Source organism: Gouania willdenowi, chromosome 1 (assembly GCF_900634775.1).
Source record: "Gouania willdenowi chromosome 1, fGouWil2.1, whole genome shotgun sequence".
Classification (NCBI taxonomy): Eukaryota; Metazoa; Chordata; class Actinopteri; order Blenniiformes; family Gobiesocidae; genus Gouania; species Gouania willdenowi.
The window spans coordinates 26,614,172-26,637,492 of NC_041044.1; the positions used below are offsets into that span (position 1 = coordinate 26,614,172).

The 23,321-nt window shown below is 40.7% G+C and overlaps 1 protein-coding gene across 6 annotated transcripts; it reads right to left on the reverse strand.

The window, feature by feature from the left end:
- Window positions 1–269: 269 nt before the first annotated feature.
- smarca4b (SWI/SNF related BAF chromatin remodeling complex subunit ATPase 4b) lies at window positions 270–22,518 on the reverse strand. Of its 6 annotated transcripts, none has more exons than XM_028443882.1 (34): window positions 22,416–22,518; window positions 21,730–21,967; window positions 20,521–20,653; window positions 18,804–19,271; window positions 18,505–18,573; window positions 18,103–18,361; window positions 17,849–17,975; window positions 17,154–17,327; window positions 16,761–16,934; window positions 16,505–16,684; window positions 15,795–15,842; window positions 14,804–14,934; window positions 14,495–14,552; window positions 14,324–14,436; window positions 14,085–14,232; window positions 13,336–13,499; window positions 13,128–13,194; window positions 12,148–12,258; window positions 11,409–11,651; window positions 11,190–11,303; window positions 10,500–10,607; window positions 9,940–10,026; window positions 8,992–9,038; window positions 8,744–8,910; window positions 8,488–8,651; window positions 8,103–8,330; window positions 7,474–7,551; window positions 7,169–7,387; window positions 6,346–6,608; window positions 4,854–4,962; window positions 4,683–4,784; window positions 3,074–3,209; window positions 2,706–2,848; window positions 270–1,735 (listed from the first exon to the last, which is right to left on the reverse strand). In XM_028443882.1, the coding sequence occupies exons 2-34, from the start codon at window positions 21,943–21,945 to the stop codon at window positions 1,700–1,702; spliced, it is 4,884 nt and encodes a 1,627-aa protein (XP_028299683.1). In that variant the 5' UTR covers window positions 21,946–21,967; window positions 22,416–22,518; the 3' UTR covers window positions 270–1,699. The 6 variants fall into 6 exon arrangements, with proteins under 6 accessions (XP_028299683.1, XP_028299675.1, XP_028299667.1 ...); XM_028443874.1 differs by having other exon boundaries at window positions 3,074–3,206; window positions 14,324–14,433; window positions 18,505–18,603; window positions 18,744–19,271; XM_028443866.1 differs by having other exon boundaries at window positions 14,324–14,433; window positions 18,505–18,603; window positions 18,744–19,271.
- Window positions 22,519–23,321: the final 803 nt, after the last annotated feature.

The window sequence follows — 23,321 nt, forward strand, 5'->3', positions numbered from 1 at the left end:
AGTCTAAGGATATTATTGGATAGGCTCCCACATCCTGGTCGACCATGAACAGGATAAGCAGGTACAGAAAACCTATGGATGGAAAAAGAAGGCTACTCAACACATTCATGTCTTTACAATGAATGCACATCCTCCCGCAGTCTTCATGTTTTATTTTGATTTTCAGCGATAGCGATACACACAACACAGAATCTGACAATCAGTCAACAAAAAACATTAGTGCTTTGGTTTTCTCTAGTTTCCTACAGGAATGAGAAACTAGACTTAGAAGCTGTACACACGTGTATTTATTGACAATGCACTGTAAAGAAAAAAGGACCGTTCACAATATCTAACACCGTACAGCCGGGAGGCGTTCACAAGCAGAGAGGAGTCATCGTCCTTCTGGTCCTTTGTCTTAAAATGGAAAGCAGAAGTGTAGAGTAGGCAAAACATCTCTAAAGTTTTAAGCTCAAAACACAAGAACAGAAAGAATTACAGGAAGTACCAACAAGAGCTTTACATGCTCAACGACCCAGTTTTGCGCTTTGGACAAACGGAGGTGTTACATGATTTGGATTGAGACTGGGTTTCAGCTCACCTTGTTTTTATGCTCATTAGTTTATATACAGTATTTATTGACCTGGCCCGACCTCCATCACACCTACATTTAATAACTGTGGCCAGTTGCTTCACAGCTTCTTAGAAGTCTGGAAACACCCACAGGAGGCCGCATCCCAAAGGACACACACCTCACCTCAGCCACCGCAGTGGCTCTAGAGACGCCAAAGGTGGTTACAACACACCCCCAATGTGTGTGTGTCCAGATGGGAGGGGGAGGGGGGGACTTACTCTTCAGGAGAAACCAACCATTTGTGTTCAGTTTGTTTACTTCACTATGATGTCTTACACAGGATTAGTGTAGGACTTCTACTGAATATTCCCACTTTAAGCCCCATACAGTGTGTGCATAAGTTGAAAACATAGGCCTATATAAAAAATGCTAATGCATTATTTACAATTGTCTCACCTCAAGCTCCGCCCATAAACATTTGCACACTAACTCTGATGTGCGTGACAACATTTGTAATGTAGCCATAAAACAAACATTCTCCAAAATTCTCCTCAATCCAGTTTTTGTGTTTTTATTTTTAAACTCTATTATGGGATGTTTGAAATACATTCGCTGGTGAAATGCTAAGATTGAAAATCTTAAGTAAACATATACTTTCACAACATAGGCAAACACATGCTGCATCTGTAAACAATGTATGGTTGCAGGGAGTTTGCTCTAACTTAAAGCACACGATAAAATACGCTAAGATAAAAATGTTTGGCAGATCATTTTTAAAACCACAGGTTTATAATATTTAGCAGCTGTCAGCGTTATCCTCCAGACTTAAGGGTATTTTAAAGATGTTTTATTTCCACTGGTGAGGCAGTTAGGAAGTTTTTCAAGTCAGTTAGAAACAGAAATGTTTATAAGTGAAACACATAGTGGTCTTATTAGACTCAGTTTAGGCAAAACAACAACAAAATAAATAGATAAATAAATAAATATTAAGACAAGACTTACATTCCATTAAATAAGACCAAATTCCTTTTTTTTTAATTACAGTGAACTGCTTGCTGTTTTTTCCCTCTCTGGAGGACGTTTCATGAGTCAGCATGTAAAGCTTCATTTGGTTGGGTTTGTCTATCGCCGCTCTTACTTCACAGGTCAGACCTCCTCATCAGTGGCACTGGGGGAGCGATCCTGTAATGAACAACATGACCAAGCACTTTGAGTCCATCCTCAAATCAACACAACTTATTTTCATGTTCATAAATTTGTGACACTATTAGTGTTATTCACCGCTTCACTAATCTAAGTCAGACACGGGCAACTGGGGGTCTGCAGGCACCATTTGACTCCAAAAACATACAAACACATAGAATGACAAGGAAATTGTCTGAACTGCTAAATCTGGCATCTTTATGTACTTTTACGACCATAAATATACATTTTCCCTTACAAAAAAAAAGAATAGTGAAAAAAAAAAAACACCCAAAAAAAGAATAAAACATAGAAAATGACACAGAATGAGAGTAAAATATACAAAATCAGACTTAAATGCACAAAATACCAACAAAACCACAAAGTATAGCTCAACAACACAAAAAATCACGACTAAAAAACTACATTAAAAAAAACCACTGAATAAAATAAAACAATACAAAATGACAAAAATACACGAAACTCTTTTTTGTTTGTTTCCTGTGTTCATGCTCAAATTAGTCATTATTTGTGTTTCTAAATAGTTAGTTTATAATGTGACACCTGCTGTGACAAAAGTTGCCCATCTCTGTTCTACGAACTTTAACTGGCTTATTTTCACTGGTCAAAATCATTACCATAACAGACTATTGTTAAAGAACCAAAACAGAGAATCACTGAAAAAATGAGTAAATATATTTGTCCTTTCAAATATAATGGAGTTTTTATTAAAAAGGCGCTTAGAAAGAGCTTAAATTGTGATGTGAACACCCAATAATAAGTGTTCTTTATGTGTAATGTTCCATAGAAATTACAAAACACTCTTAAAGCGAACACTATTATATGATATTTAGCAGCATTAACAGATGATGTGTTTGAGTGAATCTTGTTGGTTTGCCACCTATACTGTACACTCATTGATGCTCACACAGACAGACAGACAGACAGACAGACAGACAGACAGTGTTACCTCCTCCTGCTCATCCTCTGAGTCATCGTCACTAACGACAGGTTTGGCTCTGGTTCGTCCTGTTCGTCTGCTGCTGCGTCCCTTTCCTCTCTCTCCTCCTTTGTCCTTTCTTCCCAGGCGGATTTTCACTTTCACTGATCGGCCTGAGCACCAACACACGAGCAAAGCAACAGAATGTAAACCAAACCAAAGCTGCTCAGACTGTTTGGGCTCAAAGTTCAGTACCCGACATAAAAAGTGGGTGTTAAGTAAAAAACCTAAAATATGAGCATAAGATGATCCTTTACAATCATTTGTAAATAAAAAAGAGATAAAAAAAAAAAAACGACTAAAGACAATATCTCTCCTCTTTACAGAAACAATCTTACACTCAGACTCGGATCCTTCCTCCGGTTCCTCCTCTTCTTCCTCGCTCTCCTCTCCCTCACTTTCCTCCTCCTTTTCAATCTTTTGCCTCAGGCTGGTGAACACTGACTGGAGCACAATGGAGTCTTCATATATCTGCTCGAATGTGAGAAACAGCTGGTTATGACTCTTGGACACAAACAGTCACTAAATAAAAGTTGATCATTCAGTTTATCATTCAGTTCAGCTTTCATTTTTTCTGACATTTGGGGAATAAACAAAAAACACTCAGTCTTTAATAATACATTTAGAGTTGCTCATATTATAGTGGTTTTTTTCAATTGTTTACATTACACAACATTACTGGTACTTGAGACACAATGGTAAATGGTAAATGGACTTAATTTTATATAGCGCTTTATCACCACACTGAAGCAGTCTCAAAGCGCTTTACATATCAGCTCATTCACCCAATCACTCTCACATTCACACACCAGTGGGACAGGACTGCCATGCAAGGCGCTAGTCGACCACTGGGAGCAACTTAGGGTTCAGTGTCTTGCCCAAGGACACTTCGACACATAGTCAGGTACTGGGATCGAACCCCCAACCTCTCGATCAGAAGACGACCCACTACCACCTGAGCCACGGTCACAATGACCACAACATGTAACTAATGCACCAACACCCTAAACCACAAACATAATTCCTGCTTTACAGGCAATTTGCAGTTCCTAAACACACATTTTTCAAAACACTACACACAATTCTCTGCATTTAACACAAATTTCACGAAGAAAATATTTTGTTTTCACAAGGAACACACTGTCATTCAAAATTCTAAAGTTAATTGCCCTACTATGCACACTGACTCATCACATGGGCAAACACCTGTCACACAGTTTTACTATTCAATCAGAGTTTTAGCATAAAAGGGAAACAGGTGAGCTCTTCTGTTTGGGAGCAATGGATGCCAACATTAAACAGAGGCAGAGCCAACATTGTTTGGTCTGTGGCCATGACCGAAATAGAAGAGAGGATGCAGCATAGTTTTTTTTATTTTTTACTGTAACCGTATACAGTAAATTCATTTGTTTTGTATGTGCAAGTTTGTGTTGGTTGGGACGTGCAGTGTAAATTGTTTTTGTGGGAAAAAAAACAAAATATTTGATCGTGTATTTGTGTGTTCTGAATATAAAAACAATATTCTCAAATATTTTACAACACACCTATGTATATTCTGTCTGTAATAAGTGTAACTGAACAAAAAAGGCCTAAACCATTATGATGAATGGAGAAGAAGTGTTTTCCATTCACCATAGTATTGTCCATTGAGCACATCAGTGTTCAACTGGTTCTTATAAATGTCTATTCATATGGTTTGTGTGCGTCATTTGTAAACAAAATACCCTTTTTTAAGAAGAAATTACATTATTTTGAATGTAAAGTTTCATTTTGCAGGAGAATTGAGGGGTTTTGCCCATTGTGTGTGTTATTTTGGATTTGTGTGTCGAGTTCTGAGAGTATGAGGCATACTTTCAGAAAATGTGTGTAAAAAAACTGGAACTATTCACATTTCTCAGAAACAAACCAAAAAAATGAACTCTGCTCAAATTTATAATTCAGTCTCACCAACGATCCCTCGAGATTAAAGGTTTGAGCGTTTTGGAAGAGCAGCATGACGTCTCTCTCTAAATCTCCCAGACTGCGATACCGATGACCTCGAATCCGCTCCTACACACAGGAACAGACAATCGCTGTCAGGAAACACCAATAAAAGTCTAAAACATCTCAGACTCTTACTTTGATCTTCCTAAAGTCTACCGGCTTGCGTATCAGTTCGTAATACTCCGGCAGCTCTTTTCTGGATGGGAGCTGGATGAACACCTCACTGAGCTGACGCCCACTGGCACTGCAGGAGAGGAAACCAAGAGCAGATCAAATATGCTGACTAAGGCTGCACGATTAATCTCTCTATAAAAGCGAGGAATCTCTGTCTGTCTGTCTGTCTGTGTGTGTGTGTGTGTTCCTCAAATATCTCTGCTGATCAGGATCACACTGACCTGAGAGTTTTAACACGGCTGCTGATTGGTTCAAGGGTGTGCAACACCAAATTTGTTTGGACTGCAATGATACCGTTAATAAATGACTTCATAAATGCCACGATCATTGTCCACCAGAGTCAATGACTGCACACCTTAACCACCTGCGCACCAGAGCCAATTACTGGAGAGCCGACCCCCACCTCCTACGTCGACGGACGCACCAGTGCTTCACGTGACCGCGGATTTGTACCTGCAGCTGGAGCGGTACATTTTCTCCCGTTCTGTGCATCTAAACTGACTGTTGCGGATTAATGACACAGAACAAGTCCAAACCAACTCAGTTCCAGTCTGAGGAGAACCGGATCCGTGATGAACACAAACTGGAATCAAAATCTGTAGATGTTCGTGTGTAGCTAGCTGCTATACGACACACTCTTGATGTAAGTTAACATTCTCTCCCTTAGCCCTATACATTCTGGATGTCTGGATTGTCTTCACTCGTCTTCTCCAGGCATAACTTCATACTGGTGCATTTAAAATTTGTTTACATTGTTATTCCATTGCCACTGCCTGCTAAAGTTGTTCCTCCGGCTGCATCGCTCTCTCTATATATATCTCTTTCTACACATTTCACAACAAACCTAAATGTCCCTGATGTCCCACCCTCAAACACAACCTCATTTCCCATCCATGAAAAAGCTACTGAACCTCCTACTTTTCTATAGCAATACATACTTCCTAGGGGCACTGCACGAGTAGATTATTTATTGAAAGGGATTTTTAAAAAGCCAAAATCATGTGTAATCACAGCAAGAGTCTTTCTCTAGTTGAAAAACAAGTTTCAAACACAGGTTTAACATGATAGACCTCCGCCACAACCTCATCTTTCTAAATGTGCATTTAGTTTTTTTATAACGCAAGGTTCTCTTTTTAAAAATGCTGAGGGATTCATTTTGGGCAGGTTGTTATTTTATCAAACCCACAGGGGATTTAACATTCTTTGTTAAAGCTTTTCAGTTGCACTTTATTCCCAAATACAAAAAAAAGACAATACTTGCAATAATTAAATCCAGTGTCTTTTTTTTTTTAAATCAGAAATCGAGTTTCAAAGTAAAAATCGGGATTTTGAGCTAAAATCGTGCAGCCTTAACACAGACCAACACTTTTTCTGCCTGAGTCTATAGAACTAAAGCATATTTAATAAACACACAACTCTTTTTAAAGGTGATTGATTCAACCAACATGGCTACCTGTCTTTGTACTTGATGACCGCATCCACTATTTTCCTCATTTTCTTGGTGAGTGCCGGTGGATTTGGAGAGAGTTTCTCTACAGGTGGTCGCCCTCTCCTCCTCTGCCTCTTCCCGTCTTCATCTTTGTCCCCTCGACTGCGGCTCCCTGAGGAAGAGGAAGGGCCGGGAAGATCCAGGTCTCGGTCCCGCTTCCTTTTGCGAGTTGTCTTTTTGTGACGCACTTCCTCTTCTACCTCTTCCAGTGTGCCCTCTTCTATTGCCTGCAAAGAAAAACACAGACTATGGGATACAAATACATCAGATCTTAATAATCATTGTGCTCACAATAATATTAGAACAGAATGTAATTTCATATTCTATTGGAAACTTATTTTCTTTGTTCCTGTTTTATCTCATTCATACGGTGTCTGATATGTGATTACAGAATATCACCTGGACCTGGTCACACTGCCTTAAGCAGGCCAGATACCATCGTACACTGATAACATTTGCCAAGGTCTTCTCAGAGACTCTGTCATTGTTATGCTTAGCACTATCAGCAACATACAAAACCCTGACAGCACAGAACAACTACAGATTAATTGGGACACACACGGAAACCTCTGAATTCCAGGCTGGTCTGCTTCAAAACCCCTTTGACCAAATAAACCCAGTGCCCGCATCTGACCAGTAAACCCTACACTAATTGACTCCATTCAAAACCGCAACAAGAGTGTCCTAATTGGTATTTTCATTAACTAATGACAATTTTGTAATCCAAAGCTTATAACACAAACACAAATATGCGCAATGACCCAGAATCATCTCTTATCAAAACCACCTTGAGCCACTGCTTCTCAGTCAGTGAGTCGCTGTAGTCCACCTCCTTTCGGTGCCGAGAACCGCGTCCAAACATCTTCTCCTCCTCTTCCTCGCAGGTGAGCCGCTCCACCTCGGCGTCATCCTTCATGATCCAAGTTGGAAGCTCGTCCTCCTCCATCAGACGAGGTTTCCTACGTGGGTTACGGGCCTCTTCACGGCGCCGGTCCAGGTCCATACGCTGAGGGGAAACAAAGAAGGTAAGTTAAGATGTCATCACAATAAATTATTTGGTAAAACGGTGACTTTTATAAGATTGATCGCTACCATGAACTGATCAAACTCATCCTCACTCCTTGCAATCATCTGGTTGACAGTCTCATCATCGGGCACCTCGTCTTCCTCCTAAATGCAGCAAACACACATTAGCATGCATTAGAGCAGTGGTTCTCAACCTTTTCAGCCCGAGACCCCCGAAAATGGTGGAAAAGGTGGTAAAAAAGTGTTCAAAGTGTCATCACTGGCCTAAAAGTGGCAAAAATTGGGGGAGGGGTAAATATAATTTAAAAAGTAGGAACAATTAGTTAAAGCTGGCAAACAATGGGCATGACAAATCATGAATGTGGTTAAATTGGCAAAAATAAGTATGCAATATGGTGAAAAAAGGTTAAAAGTGGCAATAAGGGGTCAACATATGTGACATTAGGTGGGAAAGTGGTGTAAAGGGTTTATAGGTGCCGGAAAAGTCTCGAAAGTGGAGAAAATGTGCAGAAAAAGGGTAAAAATAAGCAAAAATTAGGTCAAATTGTTAAAAAATATTCTTTGTTTCTCAAAGGCATCTGGCGACCCCCTCTTAGTGTCTCGCGACCCCAAATTTGCTCCTGACCCCAAGGTTGAGAATCTGTGCATTAGAGAATGCATGTGATTGATGGATGGATGGGTGGATGTTGTTGGACCTCATCTTGCTCCTCGTGCTCCAGGATGGCCTGCAAGAAGGCCCGGCGCTCATGGCTGGACGACTTCTGGTCGAACATGCCGGCCTGGATGACCTTCTGGTCCACGTTAAGTTTGTATTTAGCTGCTGCCAGGATCTTCTCCTCTACGCTGTTGACCGTACACAGACGCAGCACTCGCACTTCGTTCTGCTGACCGATACGATGGGCTCGGTCCTGGGCTTGCAGATCCTGGGAACGAGAGAAAAAGATTCTATAAAATAAGCTTGTCTTACTATTCCAAATAAAATGTTACATTATTTTATGCATTTTTACTGCATTAAACATCAAATGTGTGAATGCAACATGAACGCTTTGTAGTCTGCACAGTCATGAATCTCTCTCCTACCTGATGTGGGTTCCAGTCCGAGTCAAAAATCACCACTGTGTCTGCAGACTGCAGGTTGAGGCCCAGGCCTCCAGCTCTGGTACTCAGCAGGAAGATGAAGTACTCAGACCCTGGATCATTAAACGTCTTCAGTAACATTCCTCTGTCTTCAGCCTTTGTTGTGCCTGAGATCAACAAAATATTGTTAAAGAAAATGAAGGGAGAAAAAAAGTTAAATAAAAGAGACAGGCACAATACAGAAAAGATAGTTTCTCACCATCCAGGCGAAGATACTTAAAGCCTCTGTAGGCAAAGTAATCCTCCATGATGGTCATCAGTGTGGTCATCTGGCAGAAGAGCAGCACTTTGTGGTTCGTGGCTCTCAGCTTTGGAAGGATGCGATCTAACACCTCAAATTTGCCTGAAGCTCGATATAAATCAAGACTAATGGGCAGTGTGAGACAATGACACAATGAGACAACTTTAATGTAGATATGAATGGATTTTAATAGGGAAGCCACTCACCCCTGTACGATTCCACCTGTGAATCCTAAATGTTCAGAGAACGATTCCTGCAAACACATGGAAAACATCCACGTTTTCAAAATAAAATGTATTAAATAAGTAAATACAACTATAGTCATGCTGGTGAATTAAAGTTAGAAATTTGCAAAGTATATTTCCAGAGATGCTCGACTCACTGCCTCAGATCACAACTGGAACCAGCAAACCCACTCTATATCCTTTAATACTGCCACAACTTAGTGTCCAAACTCTATTACATTAACAGAAAATCTAACTTAATTTTTTTTAAAGGTGGCTTACAGATGTCATGAATGTTTGAATTAGTAAACTGCAGTATATTTATAATTGAAATGATGTTTAGGATTAGGTTACGTCTTTCCCACCCAGTGTACACCAATGCAAATGTAATCTGAGTCATGATGTTTGTATGTTTGTTGTACCAAAATCCAAGAAGAAAATAAAAATGTGTTTTTCTGTTATTGAAGTAGATTCTACTGAGCCCCTAAAGAGACACAAACATTTTTTTTTTTTATTGCTTGCTCACATAAAGGTTCCACGCGCACACGTAAAATGTTTTACGTACAATTCTGATGTTGGTCAGTTTTCCCTTATTTTTTTTGTCTGCATTGTCCTTATTATTTTACCCATGACAGGTATCACTTATAAGGATGCATGCATTTTTAATCTTGCTGATAAACACCAATGTGTCAATACCATTGTGAGGGGATGATAAAAAGTTTGAGAATCTTCATGTCTTTATTATGACCTTTGACAAAGTAGTTTTGTCCATAGATCATGCAAATGCAACTTTCTCCTCATGTAATTGCTGTAAATATACATACATATATACATACTGTATATATATGCACTTTTTTCCATGTCTATATATTTTGTTGGGGGGGTTGCAAGGGAACTGAACTGAGTTATGTAATTTATTTTCTCTGTTACCTCAATCTGCTGGAACATGTATGGATGGTTGCAGATCTTCCTCAGCTGCATGATGGTGTTCATCAGCGTCTTTGTGCCTCCTTTACCCTGTAATATATTCAAACATTAGTCAGAAGGCATTACTACTACCTTACTACCACCACTACCTTACCTGTAGGTGACAGCACGTTTTATTCATAAAGTGCATCTCCTACACAAGTAAACCTAATGTGCTTTACATGGCTAACGGCGTGACATTAAAAAACAGTGGGACAGAAAATTCATTAAATTATTGAAATAAAAAAAAATACTTTAGAAATATCGATTGTTACAATAGCATTAAGAAATTATTACAATAATAAAACCATTGATGATGTAAATTTAAAATAAAGTGAGTTTTAAAGAACGATGTGAGGCACTATAAACTAAAGTATCTGCACCAAAAAAAAGAAGCAGTTGTTATATACTGAAAAAGGTAAATCAGTCCCAAGAAAAAGATTTTTGAAAGAGTTCGTCATAGACAAAGGCTCATTTTCTTCAGATATAAAAACCCTCCAAAATCCATAAGGCCAGCTAATCACCTTCTTATCTTTCTCAGACCCATCGGTGAGCAGGACTCCCTTTGCCTGCATGTGCCTGTAGAGCACCCTCTGAAGAGATGACATGTCACATTTGATCACGTATTCCACCTGACAGAGAGGACACACAAACAGAGTGATTATAGTCCACAGCAGAACCCCAAAAACACACCAGGTTGGTATAAATGGTCTAATGTGTCGACCTGTAAGAGACTGAATCAAGGGGACATTTCTGTCCCTGAGCAGATTTACAAAAGAACAAGAGGGATTTATTGATTTATAGGGATTTATTGATTTTTGACACTGTTCCAGAATCAGTAAATTGCTCCCAAATCTAATCAAATTTAATGAATTTTTAAAAATCAAAACCTGTCTGTTAGTTTATAAGTTAGACAATTAATTAAATAAATAATATAACCTCAGTGATTGAGGTAATTACGATAAAAAAACATCCTGTGTTCTTCATATTGATGTAATAATCACTCCAACTAACAGGCCTATGCTAAAATAAGCTCCGTATTTACCAGTACATATGTGACAATTAAGTATATTCTATTCTATTCTGAACAAAACAGTTAATTTCTTGTATTTTTGTGGTTTTTTTTTTAGTTTCACAGTTTTATTAAAGTGATATTGACACAACAGAGGGCTTTGCGGTGTGCGTGCTTTGTGTGATAAAGAAGTGAAATGTACCTTTTCTGGAAGCTGTGCCTCCACTTCCTTCTTTAGCCTTCGAAGCAGGAAAGGTCGCAGAACTTTGTGGAGACGCCGAATTATCAAGATGGTCTCCTCTTCATTGAGATCGACCTGAAGCACAAGACAAAATTAAAGTCACATGTTCAAATGGCAAAGTGAACACTGTTTACTGCATCTGGATGAAGTTGTCACACAACTATATAAACTACTGCTTACTTTCTCTCCAGTCATGGCAAACGGGGCATTGAACCACTGCTCGAAGGTGCTGCAGCTTTTGAAAATAGTGGGCAGGAGGAAATTGAGCAGCGCCCACAGCTCAGGCAGTTTGTTCTGCAGAGGCGTCCCTGTCAGCAGGACTCGCCGTGGAGCGAGGTAGTGCGTGTTCAGGACCTGTGTGAGTTTGCAGTGGTGGTTCTTCATACGGTGGCCTTCGTCCACAATCATGTACTTCCAACGGATCTGGAGGAAAAAACCGGAGACGAAGGCCTTCAGACAAAAGCTCCAGCATCTTTGTGGTGGTTCACGGCTACTCGGCCTCCCTGCAAAACTAAAAACACAAAGTGAATAAAGAGACATTTTTTTCCCCTTGTAACTGAAACTAGTTTGGGTCCCAACCAGAGACTGTCGTCACCACATGGGGAAACTAGCATGGACAACACAACCCACCTGTCAGCACAATCAGGAACCCTACATGACTACATGAGTGCAAGCAGCATGATGGTCACAGAGGACAGTGGGAGGCCATGTCAGTGTGCTGCAGCACCTAGAAGAGAGCACTGAGATGCAGCAGATGGGAGGTCAGATGGGCCACACACATTTATTAGGACAAAAAAAGTCTCAAAATAAAACAAATCAGTGTTAATTTTTTTTCTGTTTTTTATATGCATCTTTGCAATTCACCATCGGACTGCCATGTTTCATAGTCGGATGCCTCTGTGACTGCACCCCATCCTACCTTGGCCAGCACTTGCTTGTCCTTGATGATGTACTCGTAAGTGGTGATCAATACATTAAACTTGCCGCTACGCAGCTGGGGAACAAAGGCTCGTCGAGCAGCAGGTGAACCCTGAAAGACAAAAATGACTTCTTAGTAAAATAATGTGCAGGTCCACTGAGTAAGCTCCAATGAAAAGTATCCACATGAAGTCAAAAGAAAATTTAAACTTTAGATGCAAATGTACATTTGAAAAATCCCATGATGATAATTTTTTTCTTCTATATGAACAATGGTGATTAAATTAACATACCAAATGTTTAGGCAAAGAAATGTTTTTTTTCCATAGATTTAGTTACTGTAGCTTTTGAATTATATCACTTCATTATTGAGTCTTTGTGAGCATAGATGTCACAATCAAAGGGATTTATTTGTGGTTTTCCTGAGAATAAGTGACTAGAAAATGGGACTGGAATGTGGTTACAATGAACTTTGACCTCTACGCTCACATCCATTTGATCCTTAAGCCCATATGACTAGTCATGGAATGCAAAGATAATCCTTTAAAAATGCCTCTGGATAGAAAAGCCCAGTAACCCATTAACACTTTAAATCAGTGTTTTTCAACCTTGGGGTTTGGACCCCATGTGGGGTTGCCTGAAATGTCTAAAACACTTTAGGTAAAAACAGAATAAAATTATATTTTAAACATTTTTGAATTTTTATTGAAATTTCTCAAATATAAATGTATTTCAAATAAACTGCAGTACAAAAACATCTGAAATGCACACTTGTCACTTTGTGCACTAATCCTGGTTACATGCATTTGCAACACACTTTAATAAACATGATCAAAAACTAATTCAAGAAAAAGTAAATGTCTCTGGGGTCACTGAACATTTGTGATAATAAAATGGGGTCACAACCTGAAAACGGTTGTGACCCCCTGCTTTAAATAATGGCATATTAAAGGAATAGGTGAAAGAGAAGAGAGTATGTACCTTGTAGGAGACTTTCACAACTGTCGGCGCCCACTTGTCAAACTCATACACCCAGTTGGAAAGAGTCCTGCCATTGAGGAAACAAATACTGTGACAATGTTTATCATGTCATTTCAAAGCAATCAGTCATCACCACTTTCTCTTCTATCATCAGTTTAAAAATCCTCATTATGAGAAAAAACACTTTCACGGGCGCTGATTGGCTTACGAGAGCGGAACAATAATGAGGTAGGGTCCGTTGAGCCGTTTGTTCTCCATGAGGTAAGTAATGAGTGCAATGGTCTGGATGGTTTTACCCAAACCCATCTCATCAGCCAGAATCCCATTCAGGTTGTTGTTGTAGAGAGAAACCAGCCACTCCAGACCTTTAATCTGAAAAACATGACAGGAATTCACTGTTACTCAAGAAGTCATTCAGCAATCACGAGCACATTGAAAACATAGGTTATACCCAGTTATATGTAACCCAGAATTATTGTCATTTTTTAGAAACCACTTACAATGTTGATCTATTCAACCCTTTCATGCATGAATTATGAAACCTATAGTCCATATTTCTTGTTTTTTTAATTACTCTTAAGGCATATAAAAAATTATGCAATGGATTGTTTTCTTCAGCAAACAAACAAATCACAGAAATTGAGTGGAAAACTATGAAGGGAAGACTTTTTTTATGCTGCTAATCTCATGTCTTCTCACATATAATCAAACACTTTTCAAAGCAATAAAAACATTTTGAACTTGGCACCTAACCAATGAACTGCAGACCAGTATTTTCTTTATTGTGGATATCTGATGTATGACTCTGAGATCTATAATAATATAGTATGGTAATAATATTTCCAGGTCAAAAGTGTTAAATGTGTCATCTGTAACTTCTTTCATATGAAGAAATGTACAATAAAGAGGTTTTATGGAGAGCAATTTAGTAAGGTATGCTTTGTTGACCATCTGTACCTGATACTGTTTGAGTTGTCCATTTATCAACAAGCTGGATTGCTTGTCCACCTTCTCAGTGACTGCGTGGGCCACAGCGTAATATGACTGGAGTCCTCGAGCAAACGCTGCACCCATATACTCATCGTCCACGTCCTGCTTGGCATTCCTGTGACGTCACACACAAATGTGTTACAGTACGTTCGTAAGATACAACTAATGGATGCTTGGTCTCAGCTGATTGTGCTGTGGAAACTCACTCAATGATGTGCAGGACGTCCACCTCTGAAACATCTTCACAGTCGGGATCTGTGATCTTCTTCTTCTCCTCCACTGGAGCTGCTGAAGGCTGTGGCTCCTCCTCTTCCTCCTGCTGGACAACATGTCAGCGAAAAACTGTTTTTTCTTTTTACGCATTCAAACCAACCCACCTCCTCCTCTTCCTCCTCTTCACTGTCTTCACTGTCCGAGCGAGGAGCCACTTCATAGCTGCACACAAACACACAATATTCAAATTTTAATATGATTGTTTTAAAACATTTGATAGTGTAATATATAATGTGGAAACACAGAACATTGTTTCTAACATTTGCAGGCAAAAGCCAAAAGGACACAAAGCAAATAAAAATTCCTTCAACATTAAAAAACTTTCTGTTACACTGTGTATAAATAATATTAATATAGTCATTTTGTGTGTGGAAAAAAAAACAACTTATTTTCCTTTTTGATTCCAGCCTCACCCAGGATTCATCTCCAGCCAGGTCTCCAGCTGACCCGCTTTGGGAGCATCCACTCCAGTCAGGATGTTTCCACTGTCCACATGGATGACCTTCACAGGAAGGTCACTCATCTGACTCGTCTCATCCAGAGGCTGCAGAAAAAAACAAAGGTTAAGTTTAGGAAATAGTGACTTTCAGATGAGATTAGTAATATAGTAACTGTAATGTTCTTATATCTTTTATAAGATGACATTTAGTCGTGGCACAGATGAGACGCGGTTGTCTTCAGGCTAGTAGTTTATACACATGCTCTAAAAGCAACCGGAGTACGTAGATCACAACTATGGGTAGCTGTAGGGACATAAAAGGCGATTGCGCAATTCATAATACATTACATCCCCCTTTCTACAAAATAACAACATTCCCTGCACCAATACAAATATAACTTTTTTATATTTAAACATAACTGAACTGGAAAGGAGAGGTTACCAGCACTTCACTTCCTTCAGGCATCTTTACCACGCCTGTCCCTGACTATAGTGAGGCAGTAACTTATAAGTTCAGTTTGTCAGGTGGTTTTACAGCTCTGCCTCGTCTGGTTCGATAGTGTTCACTGGTTTGGGTTCGTGAGCACTGGGGAACCATAGGGGGTGAGGATCGTAGCTCTGGAGGGGCAGCGGCGGCGGTGCAGGCTGCTCCTTAGCTGCTGATGTCACGAGCCCAAACCAGTGAACGCTATTGAACCAGACAAGGCAGAGCTGTAAAACTAGTTTAATTAATTTAATCCTGAAAAAAAATATTCTGATTCACTGAAGCAGGCTTTGATCATTCAGATCTTCACCTAAATAACAATCAAGTATGGAGAGAATATTTATAATTTATTTCTATTGCTATTTTTTAATCTCAACAAAACAAAATAAAAACCCTGTCTTCTGTTAAATTTCTTTCCTATTGTGTTTTCAGATTTATCTCGACACAGTGACCTTTAATAATCACAGAAGGACCTGCTCACCTCTCCATCGGGCCCCAAGGCTGGAGCCTGGCCCTCTGCCACTTCCATCTGCAATATTAACACAAGTGAACACATTACCCAAGGTTTTAGGTGACACCTGGTCTTAATATGGAAATAACAAGATAGAAGATGTAGCTGAGTTTGCATGTTCTCTCTGAGTGTCTGTGTACTTTGGTTTCTCACACGGTCCAAAAACACACGTTAGATTGATGTATAGTTGAGCTGGTATGGAAGAGTTTTGAATGGCTTGTTAGCTGGTATCATCTTTGCACTTGTTTGTATGGTTCTATTATGGTTGTATTATGATTTAGCTCCAGTTATAAAATTATCTTTGTTAACCTAAACTGCAAAGATATAATCCTAGCAAACCTAGTAAGGGAATTAAAAAAAGCCTCCAGAAAACAATCAGGTTGGATGGATGCTTTGAAGGCGACTACAGTGACTTTTAGCTGTCGTTTGTAGTAAACTTGATCATGAGTACACGTGTAGCACCAATACTTTCTTGTCCTCTTCATTGTTCTATTTGAATTACTCCTAGTGTCTGTTTCAAACAAAACATGCATGCATGACTGTGGAAAGAAGGTGATGCTGTAGCTAAAGTTTCTGCAGAAAGACCAAACTCATTTTCACTATAGAGTAAATGTTTGAGCCACAGCTGAAAAACACTGATGATGATGATGACAGACGTGTCCTGCTCATACTTTCTCTACCTTCTTCTTTTTCTTCTTCTTCTTTTTCTTCTTCTTCTCCTTCAGGGCCTGGGCGACTTTGTGAGCTCGGACCAGCTCTGTGAGATTTGCAACGTATTCATCAGTCTGCTGTAGAAGGTAGGCCAGACGCTTATCCTTCTTCTGATCAATCAGTTTACGGTAGCCCTCCTCATCCTCAGCCTGGGAACACAATGTGTCGAGAGGTCAACATACTTGTGAGTCTGTGTGTGTTATGATGTGGGTTTTTTTTTGATACCATAAGTCTCCTCATCCTCTCTTTTTCGATGCGTTCGTTCTCCTTCTTCTGCTCGCGCTCAGTGTTGGCATGGTAGGTGCCCACAGCTTTGGTCAGCTTCTGCATTTTGCCGGTGATGGAGCGATGGTATTCCTTGAAGTCTTTGGCATGCTGGAGGATGCTGTTGAGGTACTCCTGGTGTCAAAGAGGGAATGGAAGAAAAGTAAGAGGAAAAGGGTATGAAAACACCGTCAACTGCTCCTAGAATTACACTGTTGAAGAAGCTTTAATTAAAATCAAATAGGCCACAGGCATATGACAGTCAGTCAAACACTTACTAATACACTCAATGCCACCATTCTAATAAGGAAGCCTATCATATCATGAAAAGTAAAACGACAATGTTCCCACAACCTGATGCTTTTGCCTCCGTTTACGCTCTTGCTCGATCTTCTGCTGTTTCTCCAGTTTTTCCGTGATGCGAGCCTCGCGCAGAGACTGACGCTTGCTTCGTTTGTAGGCCTTGGCATCGAGAGCGGTCTCCAAAGCTGTGTCACGTTGCATACACACCACCACCTCTTGACGCAGCTGTAGAGAGCAGCAAGCATGCAACACATACAAAGCATCAGCGGAAACCTCACCAATGAAACTAAAACCGTTGCAAAGATCTCAAGAATTTCCTCGGTAAATAAAAGCTTATGCACTGTAAGAAAGAAAGTATGGTAACACTTTACTTGAAGTTTTATACATAAGGCTGACATTACATTACTGTCATTATTTGTCAATACTAACATGAATAAGGTGTCAGGAAGGCTGTCATTAAGTGTCGTTCATTATGATACCTTTCGCTAAATGATGACATCTTTGGAGGTATGTTGGCATTTTTTGGGTTAGGTGTAGGGATCTAGTGGTGTTTAGGTAGAGTTGGGGTTAGGGTAACAAATGACACTTAATGACAGCCTTCATGACACATGTCATTAGCATGAATAAAAAGTCATGAAAACTGTCATTAAGTGTCGTTTGTTACGTCATTATTATGACGTAATGTCAGCCTTATGTATAAAACTTCAAGTAAAGGGTTAACAAAAGTATTTGTTGGAGGATGATACCTGTCTCTGGAAGTTGAGAAGTCTGAGAGCTTTGAGTTCTATGGTAGCTTTGGTACGTAAATCACCAGCCAGAGAACCTGGAAGGTTCTCCAGTTCAGCAATACGATGAGTTATACGAGCCTGCAACCTTAAACAACCAACAGCACTGAGTTAGTTTGGATTAAAATTCAACAAAATAAATAGGTTAAGTAACAGGAACCTATTTATTTTTCATAGGAATTCTTAATGTGTAAAAATAGAGTCTCCCAGTCTACCTGTACTCCCTCTCCTGTAAGATCTCCACCGGGTCCAGGCCACAGGGTTTCTGAATGGGAGTAATGCGGTTCTGCTTGGTATGGTAAGGCATCATGAGAGTGGGCTGTACCGGCTGGCCAGGAGACTGGGTCTGCGGGGGCATCACTGGGGAGGCAGCTGGGGGGACCGAGGGCGGAACAGGGGAGGGTCGGCCGGTGGGCTGAGGAGGGATCAGCTTTTGAGGAGCACTGGAAGGAGCTGCAGCATTCACCATGGGGCCTGGAGTCAGGGGGAAGAAAGGGTGGGAGGAAAAGACACTGTCTGGATAAACATGATAAATGCAACCTCTAAGAAATCATGGACAACATCAGAATTTTATTTTCCATTTTTCCACTAAATACAGAGATCTTTATAATACACACCCTCAGGCCAGGACTTGGGGGGTCCATTTAGGTTTTGTCCCTGCATCCCAGCTGGGGTCCCCGATGGCCCTGGAGGAGGCATGTTGGGACCCATCATTACTAAAAAAAAGAAAAACACAATCTTAAATCTGTGTGGTTCACAGATTTAAGTCATTCCCTATGACGAGAGAAGACTAAACGCCTATAAACAATCAGCAAATTTTAGTCATTAACTTAGTACCGTGGACATATATGCTCACCATGGGCTCGGCTGTAGCCTGAGCTCATTGGTCCTGGTCCAGGGGGGCCTCCTCCAGCTCCTGGAGCCAGGCTTGGTATGGGCTGTGGCTGCTGCATCCCTGGCATGGGCCTCTTTCCTTGGACAGCCATCTGGAGGTGGTCTGGCAGTGGCTGTCCCCGCGCTAACATCTTATAGGCCATAATTTGTGCTCGGAGTTGGTGAAGCTGGTTCTGGTTGAAGGGTGTTGGCCCAGCAGCGCCTCCAGGAGACACACTGGTTTCAAGGCCAGTACTTAGATTAGAGATACTGGAACCCAGAATGGGTCCAGGACTGGGGCCGGGGCCAGAACTTCCAGGAGGGCCAGGGCGGCTGTTAGAGCCCAGGGAGTGTTGGTCTCCACTGGGACCATCAAAAGGTAGAGAGGTGGAGCCAGGGCCCCCAGAGGATGAGGAGGAGGAGGAGGAGGATGGCATGAGAGGCCCTGAGGGAGGTCCATTAGAGGGAATTGGGCTGGAGTGGTCAGAGCCGCCCAACGGGGAGTGATACCCTTCACAGACAGATAGACAGAAAATAAATAAAAAACAGTCATAAAACCACATCCAACATGGTCTTTTCAAGCCATGTTTTTCTAAGTAAGACACAAAGTAGCCACGAGAAAATTCTTCATTTATTGAACTTTTTTAACAGAAAACAGACACACAGGAGTGGATTCACTAAAGGTTTAGGGGTATTAAAACGTGTGCAAGCGTCAATCCACATGCTGATAAAGGGTACAAACTCCAGGGAATCAGGACTGCGCATGTTCAGCACATCACAATGGACCCACAATCCATTTAGCGCTTTTCCCTCTGATGAAAATGTAAAGTAGGCTGATCTCATAAGGGGAGCAAAAAAATTGGAGGGGGAAATGTAAATAAATGAATGCAGTGGGTGCAATACAATCAACATCAAACCAGGAACTGTTTGCGGTGACTGTTTTATGCGCCGAAAATAGTACGAGCCACAGGCAGGTGCAAACACACACACAGAGATCATCGCTGCACTGAATAAACACAACAGAGATGGAAAAAAATGCTCCAGTTAACCTTTCTAATATAGGACAATAATTTAAATACAACAATAGTCAATAACCATTGAATAAGAAAATGCAGAGTAAAGTGTGTGTGTGAGAGAGAAAAACCTGGACACCTGTGGCGGCGCATGTGGAGTCTGGTGTGGCTGCGGTGCAGAGCTCCATGGATGTTGCTCCAGACTGTTACAATCTTTTTACAGAAGTGAACAGCCAAACTACCAAAGCTGGGAGGGTACGCTTTTGGGTACTAATTCAATTTAATTTTGCGATTCCGAATGATCGAGTATCGCAAATTGATTGTAACGATTATCAAAACTGCACATGAAAGTGTATTTCACCGCATGTAGTGTAAACCTATGACCATATGCAGTATACGTATAGGGATGCTAAAACTATATGTTTTTCCACCACTAAAAGCTACTGTGTTTTCTTCCTCAGGGGCAACAACTCAAAATTCAAGTTTTGTACAGAAAATGGACCAAGACAGTAAAAAATAAAGGAATTTCCTCAGGTGCACAACACCTAAAGGTTAATTGAGAAACACCGTTTGATGAATCTTGTCAGACTTTTGTTTTGAAAGGTTTTAGCTTTGACTCACAGCGTTAAGCATCTACCCAGTTTCACATGTGTGAAGCAGCCAGGCTTCATCACCCCACCTCACACGTTACACAATGCTGGAATCCTCGAGAGGTTGCTCAACGAACGTCTGTAGCGTGACTCCTACCTTGAGAGTGTTGATCAAGAGGACTGGGTGATGGTCCCATCCCACTGAGCCCGCCCTGTCTCAGAGACAAGCCTTTCATCTGACTGAAGCGGCTCTCCTCGGCCAAACTCTTCTCATGAAGTCCCTCAATGGGCTGAGGAAGAGATCCAAGAGGAATGAGCTTCAACTGCACTAATACTTTTACTTGCTTTCACCACAGCAGGTAAGATGAATGTATGTGCAATGTAAATAAAATAAAAAAAAAATAAACAGATGTGTCAGTGACTAGTTAATGAATGATTGGTTTGGAAAGGTCTTTTAACTAATGATTAAAAAAACAAACCTCCACCAAACACAAAATATCCTCTTATAGTTATCCATCCATCCATTTTCATACCCGCTTATTCCCGTTTATCAGGGTCGCGGGGGTCTGCCGGTGCCAATCTCCGGCTCTCATAGGGCGCTGAGCGGGGGTACACCCTGGACAGGGCGCCAGTCCATCACAGGGCAACACAGACAGACAACCACTCATTCACTCCTATGGACAATTTAGAGGCTCCAATCAACCTTACAGTCATGTTTTTGGATTGTGGGAGGAAGCCGGAGTACCCGGAGGAAACCCACGCAGCACAGGGAGAACATGCAAACTCCACACAGAAAGGACCCAAGTGTCAACCCCAGGGCTTGAACCCAGGACCTTCTTGCTGTGAGGCGGACATGCTAACCACTAAGCCAACATTATCTTTCACATATGTGGAAAATATTATTAAAATCTGAAACAAAAAAGGAAAAAACAGGAGAAATCTCTAGGAGGTAGAAACATCTTCACTGCACTCTAATCAATCAAATATTTAAATGACACATGAATGTTTTAATAATGTGGAATAGCCAAATTTACCAGACATGCAAACTAATAAAGTTAATAAAGGAAGCATCTGAGAGGCTTTACTGTTCTTAGTGAATCGATTAAAAGTTTCCACCATTTAGCCTCAGTAGGTCTTTTCATCAGTGCATGGACAGGAAGTGTGTGTAAATAGTGATGATGATGATGATGATGATGATGATGATGATGATGATGATGATGGATTGTTTGTGTGTTAACAGGTTGAAAGGATGGTGGTTAAAAGCTGCTCTTTAAATATATCAGATTAGGTCACACAACGCTGAGAGAAAGCCTTATTAATTGTTAATAGATGTTGCTGTCTCAGTGGAGGGGGGCTCTATCCATACTTTATGCAGCTGGTGCATGCTTTCTGCTCCATATCCAGAGGGCCCAGGTTGGGGGTGTCCAGACGAAGGAGGACCAGGGCTGGGGCCCATCATGCTGTGGGAGGAACCGGGAGAGGGCCCAGGGCTGGGTCCAAGCATCGCCCCTGGGGAGGGACCTGGACCCGGGGAGGGACCAGGGCGTGAGGAGCCTCCCATGGGGGGGTCCGGGGTGGACATCTCCCTGAACACCTGCAGAGACCTGGAAGAGAGAGGGAGGGGGTGTTGAGAATAACAGGTGGATTTAAAGGAATGAGATGATTATTAGTTTGATGTGATGCTGTTTATAACATGTCATGTGATGATGACAGGACTTAATGTCCAGCTGGTCTGTGATGATCAGTGATGATGGTCATGGCCTCATCAGATGATGAACCTCCTACTGCAGCAAACCTGCTCTCACTCACAGCCTGGTCCAAGCCCGGGGACATGTGTGCACATGTCCATGCACTGACTATCACAGACTATGCTGTTAGATATATATATCTATATATATATTTTTTTTTTTTAAAGGAGGAATGGCGGACTGTGCTTGAGCGACTGACCTACCCGCATCCACGGGGCAGGCGTCCTGTGCGGCTTGTCTGCGCTGCTGAGCGGAAGTAACAAACGGACACGGACGCAGAAGGAGCCCAATTAGTCACACTCACCCCGTCTGTCTGTAATTTTCCTCCAAGCGTTGATTTGGTTCACCGACGAGGCTCGAGCGCCCCCCTCCTCCGCTCTATGACCGAATGTCTAGTCACCGCTGAGCCGCAGTGCGCATGCGTGCGCCAAAACCGCGTTAAAGGCTTCTTCCCTCAATATGTCAAGTAAAAGAATAAGGGCTTTTTTCCCCCGCGATAATTCATATGTTTAACCATTACCTAAACATCTAAGAAAAAAAACGAAACATATTTTTTTATTATTATAATAACCGCTAATTTTGCAAAGCAATATAGGTGTAGTATTCTTACGTTTTAAAATTGTGTTTAGTATTAATGGCGACGGTCAAAATTTACTTAGGAAAAAAACATAAATTCGACATATATAAAATACTGAATTGTATTAGGAAAATATTTTAAACATAAACAGAAGTTTAAAGGGACAGCCTTTATAAAAAAATAAATTAGAGATAAAGTATTTATAAATCAGTTAACAGCATAGAAAAGAAGCATGTTAAAATGTTGAGTATTTTAACATTTTTTTTTTTTTTGAAGAGCACCACTAAAACTAAAAATAATGTGAACTACCCTAATTGATAAAATTTGAATTGAAAGTTTTTTTTAATCCTTACCATTTATATGCACATTATTCTATTGTGTGCTTTAATGAGCATGGTGGCCTAACACCACATGTAACCCATCAGTAATAGAGGGTTTTATTTATATATTCAATACATCTCCTTTAAATATCAACTAAACTCTAACTACTTTCTCTCCAAAGGGCAACACATTGAATTTAACTTTGTCTGCCAGTGAGAAAGTAAAAAAAAGTAGCAAGCAACAGCAAAACATTTAAATTTAAAATAAAAGTATCAATTAAAACTAAATTTGGTTTAAACTATTTATTAACAA

Bases quoted from the DNA above. Each gene is read 5' to 3' on its own strand.
- smarca4b (XM_028443846.1), bottom strand. From the start codon at position 21,945: ATGTCCACCCCGGACCCCCCCATGGGAGGCTCCTCACGCCCTGGTCCC. The intron at 17,328-17,848 runs GTATCATCCTCC...TGCTCTCTACAG, and splicing joins TTCTCAACTTCCAGAGACAG to CTGCGTCAAGAGGTGGTGGT. The intron at 6,609-7,168 runs GTGGTTTTGATA...TTTTCTTTGCAG, and splicing joins CTGAGAAGCAGTGGCTCAAG to GCAATAGAAGAGGGCACACT.